General features: G+C 45.0%; 1 protein-coding gene across 1 annotated transcript in view; it reads left to right on the forward strand.

The window, feature by feature from the left end:
- Positions 1-221: 221 nt before the first annotated feature.
- The window catches only part of DNAAF9 (dynein axonemal assembly factor 9), a 76,970-nt gene continuing 62,755 nt past the window's right edge, over positions 222-14,436 (forward strand). The window contains exons 1-2 of the mRNA XM_065836845.2: positions 222-378; positions 12,029-12,108. Of these exons, the coding sequence (XP_065692917.1) occupies positions 293-378; positions 12,029-12,108 (166 nt within the window). The 5' untranslated portion in view covers positions 222-292. The remainder of the gene's footprint in view (positions 379-12,028; positions 12,109-14,436) is intronic.

The following is a 14,436-nucleotide window of genomic DNA, read 5'->3' on the forward strand; positions in this document are numbered from 1 at the left end:
GGTGTGTGCGCGGGGGCAGGAGTTGGACGAGCCCACTCATTCTGCAGAGGGAAACCATTTGCACCCCCCGTAGTGTTTGCGCACAGCTGTTGCCGAGGGTAGAAGCCTTCCCAGCCTCGCCCCGTGTGAAGTGTTGAGAACGCCAGGTGGAGTTTTGCCCGGCCGGGAAGGCGGAGAGCGCGGGTGGGTGGTGCGCGCTCCCCCCCAGAGCAGTGGTGCGTTCTGCGCGGGGCGGGGCGCAGCGGCCGCAGAGCTGCCGGCTCCCTCCTGCCGCGCTCGCTTCGCCGTCGCCATGGCGCTGTGCGGCCGCTCCCCGCTCCTCCTGCCGCCGCAGCGCCCCGAGCCGCGCCGCCCCCGGGCCGCCCAGGCCTTCGTCAGGTAACGGGGAGCGGGCAGGAGGCGGCGGGTGTGGAAGGGGCTGCGGGGTGGGCGCTGAGGAGCTGACAGGGGTGGACTGGGGAACACTGAGCGGCTGGGGCGTTAAGGGAGGCGAGGCACTGAGGGTGATGCAGAGGTTGTGGGAGGACCCCGCGAAGCCCCACGGGGGGCTGTGACAAGGACCCCCCCACCTCGGAGCCCCACGGGGGGCTGTGACAAGGACCCCCCCACCTCGGAGCTCCACGGAGGGCTGTGACAAGGACCCCCCACCTCGGAGCCCCACGGGGGGCTGTGACAAAGACCCCCCACCTCGGAGCCCCACGGGGGGCTGTGACAAGGACCCCCCCACCTCGGAGCCCCACGGGGGGCTGTGACAAGGACCCCCCCACCTCGGAGCCCCACGGGGGGCTGTGACAAGGACCCCTCACCTCGGAGCTCCGCGGGGTGGGGTGTGACAGGGATCCCCCGAAGCCCCACGGGGTGTTGTGACAAGGACCCCCCCATCTCGGAGCCCCACGGGGTGATGTGCCCTTGAAATCCCCATCCCGGAGCCCCGTGGAGCCGATGTACCCCGGCCCCCCCCCACCGTGAAACCCCACGGGGCTGTTGTCCCCTGGCCTCCCCAAAGCATTGTCCCCCCAAACGCCCTAGACATCCCCCCCATCACCCCTTCAGCATTGCAACCCCTTCCCAAAGAATTGATGGGGAGGAGCTGTGGACACTGGAGGTGGCGATTGGGAAGAAAATAAGATGTTAAGGGCATTGGGAAGGGGTGTGTGTGTGTGTGGGGGGGGGGGGTTAAGACATAAAAAATAACAAATTAATGAACGGTGGAGGATGAGCACATGGACAGAGTGATGATGTTTGAGCAGCAGAACGAGAGGAAATGTCCTCAAGTTGCGCCAGGGGAGGTTGAGGTTGGATGTGGGGAACAATTTCTTCCCCAAAGGGCTGTGGGGCATTGGAACAGGCTGCCCAGGGCAGTGCTGGAGTCACCATCCCTGGAGGGGTTCAAAATACACAAAGATGAGGTTCTCAGGGACATGGGGCGGTGCCAGGGCTGGGTTGTGGTTGGACTTAATGATCTTGAGGGGCTTTACGAACCAAGATGATTCTAATGGCTTTGAAGGTGCTGAGGCAAGCTGGAATAGGTTGAGGACATTAAGGGGAGGTTTTATGGTGTGCAGGGGGATTTGGAGCCACTGGGGTGGTTTTTGGGGGCTGGAGCGTTAGGGGCGGAATTTGAGGGGCTAGGGGTGGAAGGGATGGAGCATCGTTGGGGTGGCTGATTTTGTGGGTGAGAAGCGTTGATGGCCTTGATGGGATGACAGGCAGGGTCTGACTTGATCTTCTGGGTGGAGGGCTTGGTGAATCCTGGGTCCTGCTGGAGGAGGGTAGGTGGGAGGCTGTGATGGACTGGGGGGCAAAAAGAGAGATTTGGGGACATTGGAGAGAGGCTGGTCTGGAAGGGGTGGGTTTGGGGCAGTGTCGCTGCAGGGAACTGAGCCTGGGTCTGGTTTGGAAAGGGATGGATGTGGGGTTACCTTGGAAGTCAGGGAAAAAGGGCTTGAGAAAAGTGAGAAACCTGAGTTAGGATGGGGACAGCAGAGATTTGGGAGGAGCTGAGGGACTGTGGAAAGAAAGGACATTGTGTATTTGTGTGGGGACCTGCTGGGTGGCTCGTCCTGCTTGAGGACATAAAGGCAATAACATTCTTAGAGCTTTGAAAATATGGAGGATGGAACTTGACAAGAAACGGGGTGTGGGGACATGTGAGATGATAGCGTGGGCTCTGTGGGAGCTCGGGTGTCAGCTCAGGTATCGTCAGGTTGCTAGAGCTCTAGTTCCTTTTAAAGACTTAAGGTGCACCCGTGTGTGTGTATCAGGCTACGGTGTATTAGCTGGAGTGTCTGAATATCACAAAGAACAAGCAGGAACTGAAGTGCCTGATGCTTTCAGTAGCCATAGCACAATACGTGGAAGTATTCACCAGTGTGGTTGGATAATAGAGTAACCGGGACATTGCATGTAAATTGCAGAATTGCATGTAAATTGCAAACAGTTGGCTGAGCTGCCTGGGTATGGTTATGTTTGCCATAGCTTTTATATTAAAAAAACCCAAAATAAATTGATATTTTGTTCAAGGAGGGAATAAAAGGATTTTTGCTTTCCAGGCAGCATGTGTGTGAAATGAGAAATTCTGCTCTGTGAGAGAGAAATGGAGGTCGTTGTGTTTGCTTGAAATACGGGAACATGGCTGTTCGGTGATGCTTGTGTTCCCTCTCTGCCTGCAGTGGGAAATGAAATTAATCAGAAGGGGAAAGGAAAAGTGACCTTTACAAATATTTGTTTCACTGAGTAAATAATCTTACTTGTTTAGGAAGAACTTAGTATTTATTTATAGCTGGAAAGCATCTAAATATTCGTGAATAGGAACAAAGTACCGAGATGGTAAAAAGAAAAAGAGCTGAAAGAGAAAATGGTTTCCACTCAAGCCTCTGTATGAGTGATTTTTGTAATCTGAGATCCCGCTTTAGAGTTGTCATGAGAACATTCAAGCTCTCTGAACATCTGCAAGCTTTTGAGCTCCACTGGGAGATCCAGACAGCATCTGTAATTTGGCGTGTTTGCAGGGGCCATGTCACCCGTTAATTTTATTCCTCCTTAACATTCGTTCTTGTGCAGTTTCATGTTTTTTTCAGGCCAGATGGAGGCAGGGAGGCCAGTGTTTGCAATAAATTTCCCAAGCAGTCAGCAGATACCGGGCAGTTAATAAAAATAACTTAAAACAAAACAATCCATTACCCTCCTCCCCCACCCCCAAGTCCCAAACAGGAATGGAAAAATTCTTAAGACTATATAAAGAAGAGAGAAACGGCCTGAGATAATTCTTGGAGTTCTTCCACATGCTTCAGAGTTTCGCTCTGGCCTGTGGTGTGTTGGGAACTGGAATTTACCACGGCGACCCTCCGCGTTGTAGCAACCAAAGGAAAGAAGGGTTCTGTAAATAAAAAGAGAAAATCCTCTAAGTAAGAGATGAGTATAGCCCAGAAAAGGATGTGCCGTTTTAGAAGGTGATGTCATGTTTCATGTGTCTGTGTTTAGTGGCGAACGAGTGCTTTCCTTAAGAATACAAAACGCTTTTGTTAAATATCACCATCTAAAATCGATGCAAATTTGTGCTGTTCAGTAGGGCCCTGGACTCACCCAATTTTGCATTACCTTTATGTAAAACAGAGTAGGCAAATCCTCATTGTTAATTACCCGTGTTGATAACATAATACAGATATTCTCGCTGTGTGTCTATGTGGGGAAGTGCAAAATGAGTACTTGGGTTCATTTTTATGTTGTCTCTGCCTACATGCCTAATATTCTCGTCCTCTAAACCATTCTGTTTTTAATCACGTAGTGGTTAAGTATGTGGCTTTTTTCCTCTGGCTTCAGAGGAGCAGTCGGTGGGGAGTTTGAGAACATGGTGGTGCAGGGGCAAAAGAGTTGTTGTGGTTTCCCAACCAGTTTTAACAGGGGACATATCTGTGTTGGAAGATTAACAGTTTGAGGCCATGTGTTCCTTGTGTAATTATGCTGAGGTTCAGGCTTTTGTAATAGCACAGTTTCACTGATTTTATTTTATTTTTTTTAAGGAATGCACTGTATTTTAACTGTGCAAAGAGGGAGCTAATTGAACTTGCTGCAGTACAGGAGGGGAAAGAAAAGAAACAAAGCCCATTCCGCAAAGGTGGATGGTTTTCTACCATGTTAGGGAAGTAAAATGGCTTAGGGTCTACTGGGTGTTATGCTGTGGCCGAACTTAAGAGGGATGTGGGACTACAGTGATAGTAGGAATAGAAACAAGTACTATTCAATATATTCATCAATGATATGGATGAGGGAATAGAGTGACTGTCAGCAAGTTTGCTGATGGCACCAAGCTGGAAGGAGTGGTGACACTGGAAGCTGTGCTGCCATCAGAGACCTGGACAGGCTGGAGAGTTGGCCAGGGAAAGATTTAATGAAATAGAACAAAGGCAAGTGTAGAGTCTTGAATCTGGGCAGGAACAACCCCAGGTTCCAGTGTAAGTTGGGGAATGAGCTATTAGAGAGCAGTGTAGGGGAAAGGGACCTGGGGGTCCTGGGGACAGCAGGGTGAGCATGAGCCAGCACTGGGCCCTTGTGGCCAGGAAGCCAATGGTACCTGGGGTGGGTTAGAAGGGGGTGGTCAGTAGGTCAGAGAGGTTCTCCTGCCCCTCTGCTCTGCCCTGGGGAGACCACACCTGGAATATTGTGTCCAGTTGTGGCCCCTCAGTTCCAGAAGGACAGGGAACTGCTGGAGAGAGTCCAGCGCAGCCACCAAGATGCTGAAGGGAGTGGAGCATCTCCCGTGGGAGGAAAGGCTGAGGGAGCTGGGGCTCTGGAGCTGGAGAAGAGGAGACTGAGGGGGGACCTCATTCATGTTTACAGATATATAAAGGGTGAGTGTCAGGAGGATGGAGCCAGGCTCTTCTCAGTGACAACCAGCGATAGGACAAGGGGCAATGGGTTCAAACTGGAATGTAAGAGGTTCCACTTAAACATGAGAAGAAACTTCTTCTCAGCCTGGCCCAGGCTGCCCAGGGAGGTTGTGGAGTCTCCTTCTCTGCAGACATTCAAACCCGCCTGGACCCCTTCCTGTGGAACCTCAGCTGGGTGTTCCTGCTCCATGGGGGGATTGCACTGGATAAGCTTTCCAGGTCTCTTCCAACCCCTGACACTCTGGGATTCTGTGTAAAAGGTAGAATAAGTGCTTGGGAAGGAAAAGTTGCCAAGGAGAGGAGCAGAGCTATTATGTTCATTGGTAAATCGTCTGGCTTGTTGGCTGTGGGGGCTGTGGTCCAGTAATGGATTCTGAAAGTAGATTTAGGCACCATAGCTCAACTTCTGTTTTCTGCTCAAGTGCCAGACACTTGTCTTGTCTTTCTAATCAGGAACTGACAGCAGAATAATTACACTCAAGCTGCTACTTTTTCCTAGTTCTTAAAATGTTACCATTTTCTCAGGCGATAATGTTTTTTGAGGGGGAATCGTTGGCGTACTCTATAACATGCTACCGTTTAATAAAGCATTGGTAAATCAGCCTGTTAAACAGAGACTGCGTTGAGGCTGCGCGTCTAATGGACATGTGTGTGTAGGTGATGGGCAACCTATAATTTAATTGCATCCATGGAAGGACTTCGTTTCCAGCCCGTGCGCTGATGTTGAGGTTCAGTCTGTGAGTTACTTACAGTAAATGACTATGCCCAAGGGCTATGGTTGTAGGAAATACCAACGTGAACAGCGAATTTTTAATAAATAGTGCTGCTGCTGGGATGTGCTGAAGATCCTGAACAAGCTCGTGGTTTGCAAACAGCATCAGGTAGTTCCAAATGTTTGGTAAGGAGAGATTTGTGCCCGTTCCTGTGTGTGACGAGCTCTCTGAATTGCAGAATTGAAAATTACTGTCCATTTGAAGTCACACAGTAAGGACTTTGGACTTGTAAAATGCACACAGAGTTGAAATTTCTTAATTTATGTCCGGTTTTAATGTTTGCTACTCGCTGTTCCTAAACATGCAAAGTGATTTTAAAGGTGTTCGATCTCTTCCCTCTGTTCCTTCTAGAATAATTTCCAAAATAGCTGGAAAATTGTTATGTATTTCAAGGTGGGTGAGGACCATTGTCTTTTGTGAGCGCCAAGCAGCAAATCAGACTTATTTGAATGAGCTAAGAAAAAATAAAATGGAGAAAGCATATTACTCTTAATCTAGATACTAAATTTCAAATAAACTGCTTTTGAAATTATTGAAATCTTGAAACTCTTTAACTTAGTCTGACTTCTGGTTTCTCTTTTCACAAATATGTTAAGACGGTGATAATGTCAGACTGTGGGAAATCCAGGGAAACCCCATTCTCTAATATAAGCAGACCATAATAATGTTGCTGCTAGAAATTGTCAGGTCAACAAAAGGCCCATGAAAAATAAGCTTGATTTTTTTGGGGGGGTTAGAGTGGAAACAGATGGTGGTAGCAGCAAGTTAAGAAGAAATGAGATTTAGAGAGAAGTATAAACTGGTTTATCTTTCCAGTCTCTTTATTTATTGTTAAAAAATGAACTGCTTAATGTTAAATACCAGTGTCTTAAGTAGACAGCATGAATCTCCTCCAACCATTCCCTGAAGACGAACCCCATTCATATGAGGATTTGCACAAGCTTTGCCACGGGTCTCTCAGATTTTTCCCCCTTATTTCCCTGCTACCAAAGCTTTACCCCATGTGGGTTTTTAAGGCTGCCCAGCCTTTGTGGGGGAGGAGCGTAACATCTGCCAATATGAAGCAAAACCTCCTCAACGCAGTGAGATCCCGTCCTTTGTCAGCTGAATTGGACGTTAAACCACAGCTACGGCCATCCCAGACATATGGTGACCCAGCCTGCGGGAATCCATCGGGAATCAATCAGCGATCAATGCTAATATTGTCTCCGTGTTAGTACTACTGGATTACAACAAGCTTGCACGCGGAATAAATTCAGCGAGCAGCAAGGGATGCAGGAAAAACCAGCGCGTTGCGGAAACGTGGAAAATGAAAATTAAAATACTGCATGGTGCTATTTAAAAATCTTTATTCTTTGCAATTGAGAAAGGCAGAGTTGTTAATATTCTCTTTATTTGCCAACACACATGGCTTGCAGCGCCGTGTCTGCTACCAAAGTGTGACAGCCCAGGCTGTTGTAAAGCGAGGTGCTTTGCATAATTAGTATGAAGACGTGAACAGACGAGCACTAATTCTTAGAAGTTAATGATTGTCAATTATCTTCCCCTCTCCTTTTTTTTTGGATCTAGTCCAACATTAGCAGACTATCAAGTACCTCAATGTATGGTTTCTTAATTGGCCTGAACACGCTTTATTGCCAGATGCCAGCCCAAAATGCGGCTTTGCCTTCTGACCTGCCTTCGTTAGCAGTCACATCAGCTTGCTGATGTTTGAAAGCATTATTATTATTATTATTATTATTATTATTAATTATTATTCTCTTCTTTAATTCCTGGGCCTGCGTTCGTTTGGATCCATAAGCTGATGTGACTTGACACGTGGCTTTGAGACTGTTAATGTAGGTACAAAGGCAGCGAGAAGTCCCTTGTAGCACCGTGGGCTCCTATAGTGGCTGAAGCTGATGTAGAAATCGCATCTTCTGTTCAACAGTTAAAAAAATTCACACTTTAACTCCTTATCCACTTCTCAAGCAGCCTGGCTGTGGTTGCCTTGTTGGATATGGTTGGAATAAACCTTGTTTCAGTATCTCATATCTTCAAGTCTCACTGAAGTTCAGAAATGTGGGGTTTCTTTAGAAAAAGGCTTTGTGTTTTTTTCAACACACCTCATGCTGATTTTTTTCAGGCTCAAACTACTAAAATTCAGTTGTAGTTACATATGTGGGTGCATCCAGAGCCACATCTTTCTGGGGGTCCTGGGGACAGCAGGGTGACCATGAGCCAGCACTGGGCCCTTGTGGCCAGGAAGCCAATGGTACCTGGGGTGGGTTAGAAGGGGGTGGTCAGTAGGTCAGAGAGGTTCTCCTGCCCCTCTGCTCTGCCCTGGGGAGACCACACCTGGAATATTGTGTCCAGTTGTGGCCCCTCAGCTCCAGAAGGACAGGGAACTGCTGGAGAGAGTCCAGCGCAGCCACCAAGATGCTGAAGGGAGTGGAGCATCTCCCGTGTGAGGAAAGGCTGAGGGAGCTGGGGCTCTGGAGCTGGAGAAGAGGACACTGAGGGGGGACCTCATTCATGGTTACAGATATATAAAGGGTGAGTGTCAGGAGGATGGAGCCAGGCTCTTCTCAGTGACAACCAGTGACAGGACAAGGGGTAATGGGTTCAAACTGGAACCCAAAAGGTTCCACTTAAATTTGAGAAGAAACTTGTTCCTGGTGAGGGTGTCAGAGCCTGGCCCAGGCTGCCCAGGGAGGTTGTGGAGTCTCCTTCTCTGCAGACATTCAAACCCGCCTGGACACCTTCCTGTGGAACCTCAACTGGGTGTTCCTGCTCCATGGGGGGATTGCACTGGATGAGCTTTCCAGGTCCTTTCAACCCCTGACATTCTGGCATCCTGTGATCTTCCAGGAGAGAGTATTGAAGCCCAGAGGGTTATACTGGCGTTCTTTGTTGCTTCTGGTTGAAATTGTGTTCCTGTGGTCAAATGAAAAGGAGCAGAACTCAGTCCCTGTGCTAGAGCACTGGCTTTGGAGGCGGGAAGAGTCATGGAATTTCGTTCCCAGGGTGGTTTCTTTGTTTTTGTCAGATGACTCTTTAATTCGATATACAAGGAAATGCCGTTTTTTAAAAGATCCTGACTTTATACGCAGTTTACTTGCATTGTTTAGAAGTACATAGTAAGAATTCTAATTATTCTCTTCACAATTTCTGAATAACGTCTCTCTTCTGACACAGAAGTCTTCTCTTTTTAATGTCAGCCTTTGAATGTGATGATTTATACACACTTGGAAAGACATGGAAAATATTTCGATGAAGAAGTTTCTTCAAAGATTTCTTTCATAGCAACCACTTCTTTACATGAGGCGAGGAAAAATATTCTGCTCGAGGCTGTTTAATATTGAGATGTAAATACACATCTTTATGGTCAAACATCTCATTATGAAATAATGAACATATAATTTGCCCTGTGCTTTTTCCTTTTATGCCAGGACTGTGTCTTGCAGATAATGTAACACTGACAAGCAGCTTTGCTTGGCAGAAATTCCTTAGCAGCTTCATTTGAGGAATTTTCTCACCACCTCAATTTACTGTTAAAGATCAGAAAATAACTCTCATGGAGCTCAAGAAGACAAAAACCTTGTGTATTTTGCTGTGCTCTGCTCTTGTTAATTATAAATGTATTTGATCGTGTTTCCCTTTCATCAGAGCTGTTAGTGTGAAATTTAAATGTAAAGATTTTGGGAATGGTGTCATAAGAATGTGTTAATGAATGGGAGTATCTTCCCTCATGAGTTTGGCACTTTGTCAAATTCAGTTCTAACCATTCCTTCAAAACTGATCGGTGAAGGGGAAAAATCATAGCAAACTCAAGGTATGTTTTCATGCTGTGTTTGTAATGCCTAAGAGGTTTAACAAATATTTTACAATGCAGACAAACCTGTCTTTGGCTGGAGAATTGCTTAAGTTTGCCTTGAGAGTAAAAGCTGAAGAGAAGCAGTAGAGGGATTTTTGCATCTTGTTTATGAGAGGAGTGGATTAAAAAAGCTCTACCTCTCGTGCCTTTGGATTGGAAGCATTCCTAAGAGATTTATTTTTAATGACAGTTTCTTTTCCCACTTTGAGCAGCAGCGGGAAGATGCCTCCTCTGATATGGTGGATGTTTTAATACAAGTCAATCTGGAAGCTGCTGTTGTGTCACTGCACAAGCCCTTGCTTTCTGTCCGTCCTTCGGATAATCTTGGGAAACATGAATTTCTCTTAAATTAATAGTTTAAGAAGCCGTTTTGTTATCATTCGGGCTTTGTCTATGCATAAAGCGCTTCCATTCCCTAGCGTTTTACAGAGGCTCTCGCAATTCTTCGTGCCTGCAGCTGCTCCTTAAATAACAGTGGGCTTGTTTGCATACTGACACATGAAATAAGTCGAATTTGTTTGTGCCCACAGAGAAGCATCTAGAATCTTTTTTCTTCTCTTCATTTTGTGACTTGAAGTATAAAAATATGAGTATTGCTTATCTTACCATAGGAGATAATATCTCGCCTAGCTGGTCTGGGGTCCTGTTTAATGACGACGTGAAAATCTTCCAGAATAGAATACAGAATCTTAAGATCAGGTACCCATGTAATTCAGTTTTAGGTTGCGTTTTAGAGAACAAATAATTACAAGTTGGAAAAAAGTGCAGCATGAAGTTGAGTGTTCCTATCACGGACTTCATAGCATCACCTGCATGGGCAACAACATCTGCTTGTACCTGGTTTAGGTGTCTTTGCTCTCATGGGTGGCTTTAATTTCTGGTTTGGTATTTCAGGATGGATCAAAGCATCTATTTATTCACACGGTGATCTGTGATGCTGTGCAACATGTAAAATGGATTGGAAAGTTTCTGGAAAAAAATAGTTGAGGGATTGAGATTCAATTAGGGAACCTAATATTGGGAAAAAATAAAATGAGTGTTTTGCACTGATTTTGTGCTTCCTGTGAAAGCATCTTCAAATGTTTTCTGTCTTCTATTGTAGATGCTCGAATTGGACTTACATTAGCTATAATGTGAACTTTTCGTGTTCATTCTGTCATTCAGAGAAAGTAGAGCGTGGTAATTGTAGTATTGTAGATCTATCTGGTTTTTACTTGGCTTAAGAAGCTACGGAAACAGGAATTCTTGTTTATTTGCCATCATAAATGTAGCTGCGTTGCAGTGCTGCTGGAAGAGGCGTTTGTTTCCTAGAGCTGAACAGCTCATAGTTACATAAACAAGGACACACATTCGGTAACATGGTGACATTTCTTGCCATCTCTCTGTATTAAAACAAGCTCACAAAATGTTGCCTGCAAGCACAAATTCTCTGTGTGGCTCTTGTAGCTGAATTTTTTGCCTGGCTTTAGGATGTTTGTTGGACAACTAAATGAAACAAAATGAATTCTTCTATAAAGTTTATTAAAATCTTGGCAAGACTTGGTACTATTTCGTTTCTTCTTAATGTGGCTTATAAAAAATTATACTTTAGCCTTATAATTTTCCCTAACTGTTCATTTTAGAAAAATCTAATTGTTTTAGTACAGAAGTCGTGAGAAAGGTAACATGCATCTCATGAAAAGGATCCAAATACTTCTTGAGATATAGAGGGGGAAAAACATTACTGCTTTTATGATTTGCATGAAGTATTCCTCATTTAGAGTTGCTTTGAGCTGTGGTTTGCTTCTTGAGTGGGAACACACGAGTTTAAGTTCACTTTGTTAATTTGTCTTGCAGAGAAATAAAATCCCTGTTTAACAAGTGCCACCCTTTTGGTGTTGAGCTGTTCTTTTGTCTCATGAGAGTACTGGCTCTATATTTTCCCATTATGGACTAAATACAATTCTAGAGAGTTGTGCCAGATGCAAGGAAGAACTGTAGCACCTGAAGCTTAAATAAGAAGCTGGGATGTGTCTGTGTTGTGTAGCTACACAGGGTGTAAGTGTCTAATGGTGCTGGGGGTGTTGAAAATCATCATTTGCAAACTCCTCTTGGGGTGCAGGACCCACCGCAGCCCCTTGCCTTGGCAACTTTTTACCACCAGCTGCCCATGTTGCTTCGCTCACTATTCCTGTGATGGAGATAAACATATTAGTGGTTTGGTGGGAGGAAACTTGAGCAGAAATGTTTGCTAGAGGTTAGAGATTAACAGGGCACTTGGTTAGAAGGGGTAGTTGGGGGTTCTGGTCTTCTCTCACAGCTGTGTACTTCATCTTTTACTTGACAAAAAAAATAATCTGGGGATTGTTTAGTATGAGATCCAAATGTATTTCAAACAACAGATACCCGAGTTGAATTGCATCCACTTAGTTTATATAATAAAGAACAAAAGCTAGGGCAACTCTTGAGGGCTTTAAATTGGAGCACTTGAAAACCGCTCACCCTAAGGATGAATTCTCTTTCTTTTGCAGCTGCAGCCGCCTTCGAAACATTCAGAGCATCCTGACGCAGAGCAGCAAATCTCAGCCTGATGGAATCCTTTGCATTTTAGGTTAGTTTTACTTCTTTTTTTTCTTCTCCTCCCCCCACCTTGTTCTCACTGCACTGATAATATGAGTTTCAGAAAGATGATCAATCATCCTGAAGAAGAGAAGGCTCTGGGAGGACTTTAATGCAGCCTTTCAATACTTAAAGGGGGTTTATAAGAATGATGGGGACAGATTTTTCAGCAAGGCCTGTTGGGATAGGACAAGGGGTGATGGTTTTAAATTAAAGGAGAGAGATTCAGGCTCGACAGGAGGAAGAATTTGATTTATGATGAGGGTGGTGAGAGCCTGGCCCAGGTTGGGCAGAGAGGTGGTGGCTGAACCATCCCTGGAGACATCCCAGGCCAGGCTGGACGGGGCTCTGAGCAACCTGAGCTGGTGAAGATGTCCCTGCTCATGGCAGGGGTGGCACTGGGGGACTTTTAGAGCTCCCTTCCAACCCAAACCATTCTGTGATTCTATGATCTTCCCGGCCCAAGCCCCAGCCCTGTTTTGCAGTGAATGGACAGCTGTCTGACCGTTACACTCTTTTCTCCCTAAGTAAATTCTTAAGCCTATTTACTAATTTCAGGCCAACTTGCTACAATAATTAACAATACCATCAGCATTCTTGCAAGCCTTGTGAAAATTCAGTATGAGGAGAGAAGGGAGAATCTTTGTTAATGTCCAAATTGAAGGAACGATGGGAATAATTTAATCTGTATCTATTTGGAGTAAATATTCAGCTGTGTGGGCTGTGTTTGCTTTCTTGGCAGAAGAGCTCAAGGCTGAAGGCACATGGGTTGCAGCTGGCAAGGAAGGATTAGAAGGTGCTGAGATTAAGGGGCTGGAGAAGAGCAGGGGAGCACCGAGGTTAAGGGATCATGATACACGGAGCTGTGGAGCGTGGGGGTTGAGAAACGGGTTTGGTGGGGAGCGGGGGAATAATCCGAAAACTGACAGAGTTAATAAAAACCTGAATTTACAGGGAGGGAGGTCTTGTCTCAGGAGGAGTAATATGAAATGCATTTAAAGAGTCGCATGAGAAATCTGGGAAGTAGTTACGAGTTAAATAGTGGCATAAACCAGCATGTGCTTTATTTCTTCTGGGGTTGGGGGAAAAGGATAATATGTAATAAAGCCACGTGTGCGAGTGTGGTGTAGGAAAGGAACAGGTTTTTGGTACCGCTTTAATTTCATTTCTGTATGTAACATTGGCTCTTCTTTCTTAAATAATCAGCATCAAGATATTAAAGGAAAAATTCAGGGATGATGGTTGAAATTCCTTAGCCAATAGGACTAAGGAGTGATGGTTTAACTGATGTATTACATTAAAGATGGAGATGTCTAATGTATCCGTAAAGAAACTCTGTGTAGTAACGGGCTTGCATTAGGAAATAATACAACAGCTTGGTTTTTTAATGATGTGAAAAGACAACTTGGAGAAGCTCATTTGCTGAATGACAAAAAGTTGTAAATGTGTGTCACCTAATTCTGTTTTAGTCCGTGCTGACTGTATAACGTGACTCTTCCTATCCCACATTCTTCAGGGTAAGAGTTTAAGAAGTATTTAGCTAGGTAGTAACATTAATAAGGTCACTGTGTCAACCTTCCAGTGAAACTTAATCATACAGGATAAAGTCCTTGGTTTTTTTTCCCTTGATGTTAATATAATTTCATAAAATACAGCAAGTTGTGCCATCTCGTATTCCTCACCATCGACGCTGTGGTATTTCTTACCTACTTTTAATTTTGATGCTGCAGTAAGTCCTGAGCAAAGAATAGTCACTTATAACATTGTACGGCTTTAGGGAAAACTCTACAGGCAAAGGGAATTGCTTTGTGTAATCCGCAGTGTAACGTGAGGTATTAAAGTCCACGCGTAAGCCCATACCTCTTAATAAATAAGCATTTCTGTTATGGAAATATAGGAATAGTATTTTGTTATTAGACTCATGCTTTGCCCTAATCTCTTTCAGCGCCCACAATGGGACCGTTGTTGTCTAATCTGACCTGTCTAATGTAGCCTGCTGAATTTCTCGCATAACTTCTGATTAAGCAGGCATGTCACTCTGTTGTAAATGCATTAAATCTGTCTTCAAATACAAGCTTCAGATGGCAAAAAATGTGTAGTCTTACAGTTCGAGTCCTGTTGGCTTGTATGGAAAATAGATACTGTTATAACTTTGTGTTTTTCACAGTGTTGTATTTCACTTGGCTGCCTTTAATGAACCGGAGTTAATGCATTTCACTCACTCCAACTCCAATTTTACATACTGGGTGGTGAGATAAAAACAATATAAACTTTCACAGCTTTGCTTCAAGTGGGTTAATATTTATACTGAAATTAAAAC

The sequence above is a fragment of the Patagioenas fasciata genome, chromosome 4, assembly GCF_037038585.1.
Source record: "Patagioenas fasciata isolate bPatFas1 chromosome 4, bPatFas1.hap1, whole genome shotgun sequence".
Taxonomy (NCBI): domain Eukaryota; kingdom Metazoa; phylum Chordata; class Aves; order Columbiformes; family Columbidae; genus Patagioenas; species Patagioenas fasciata.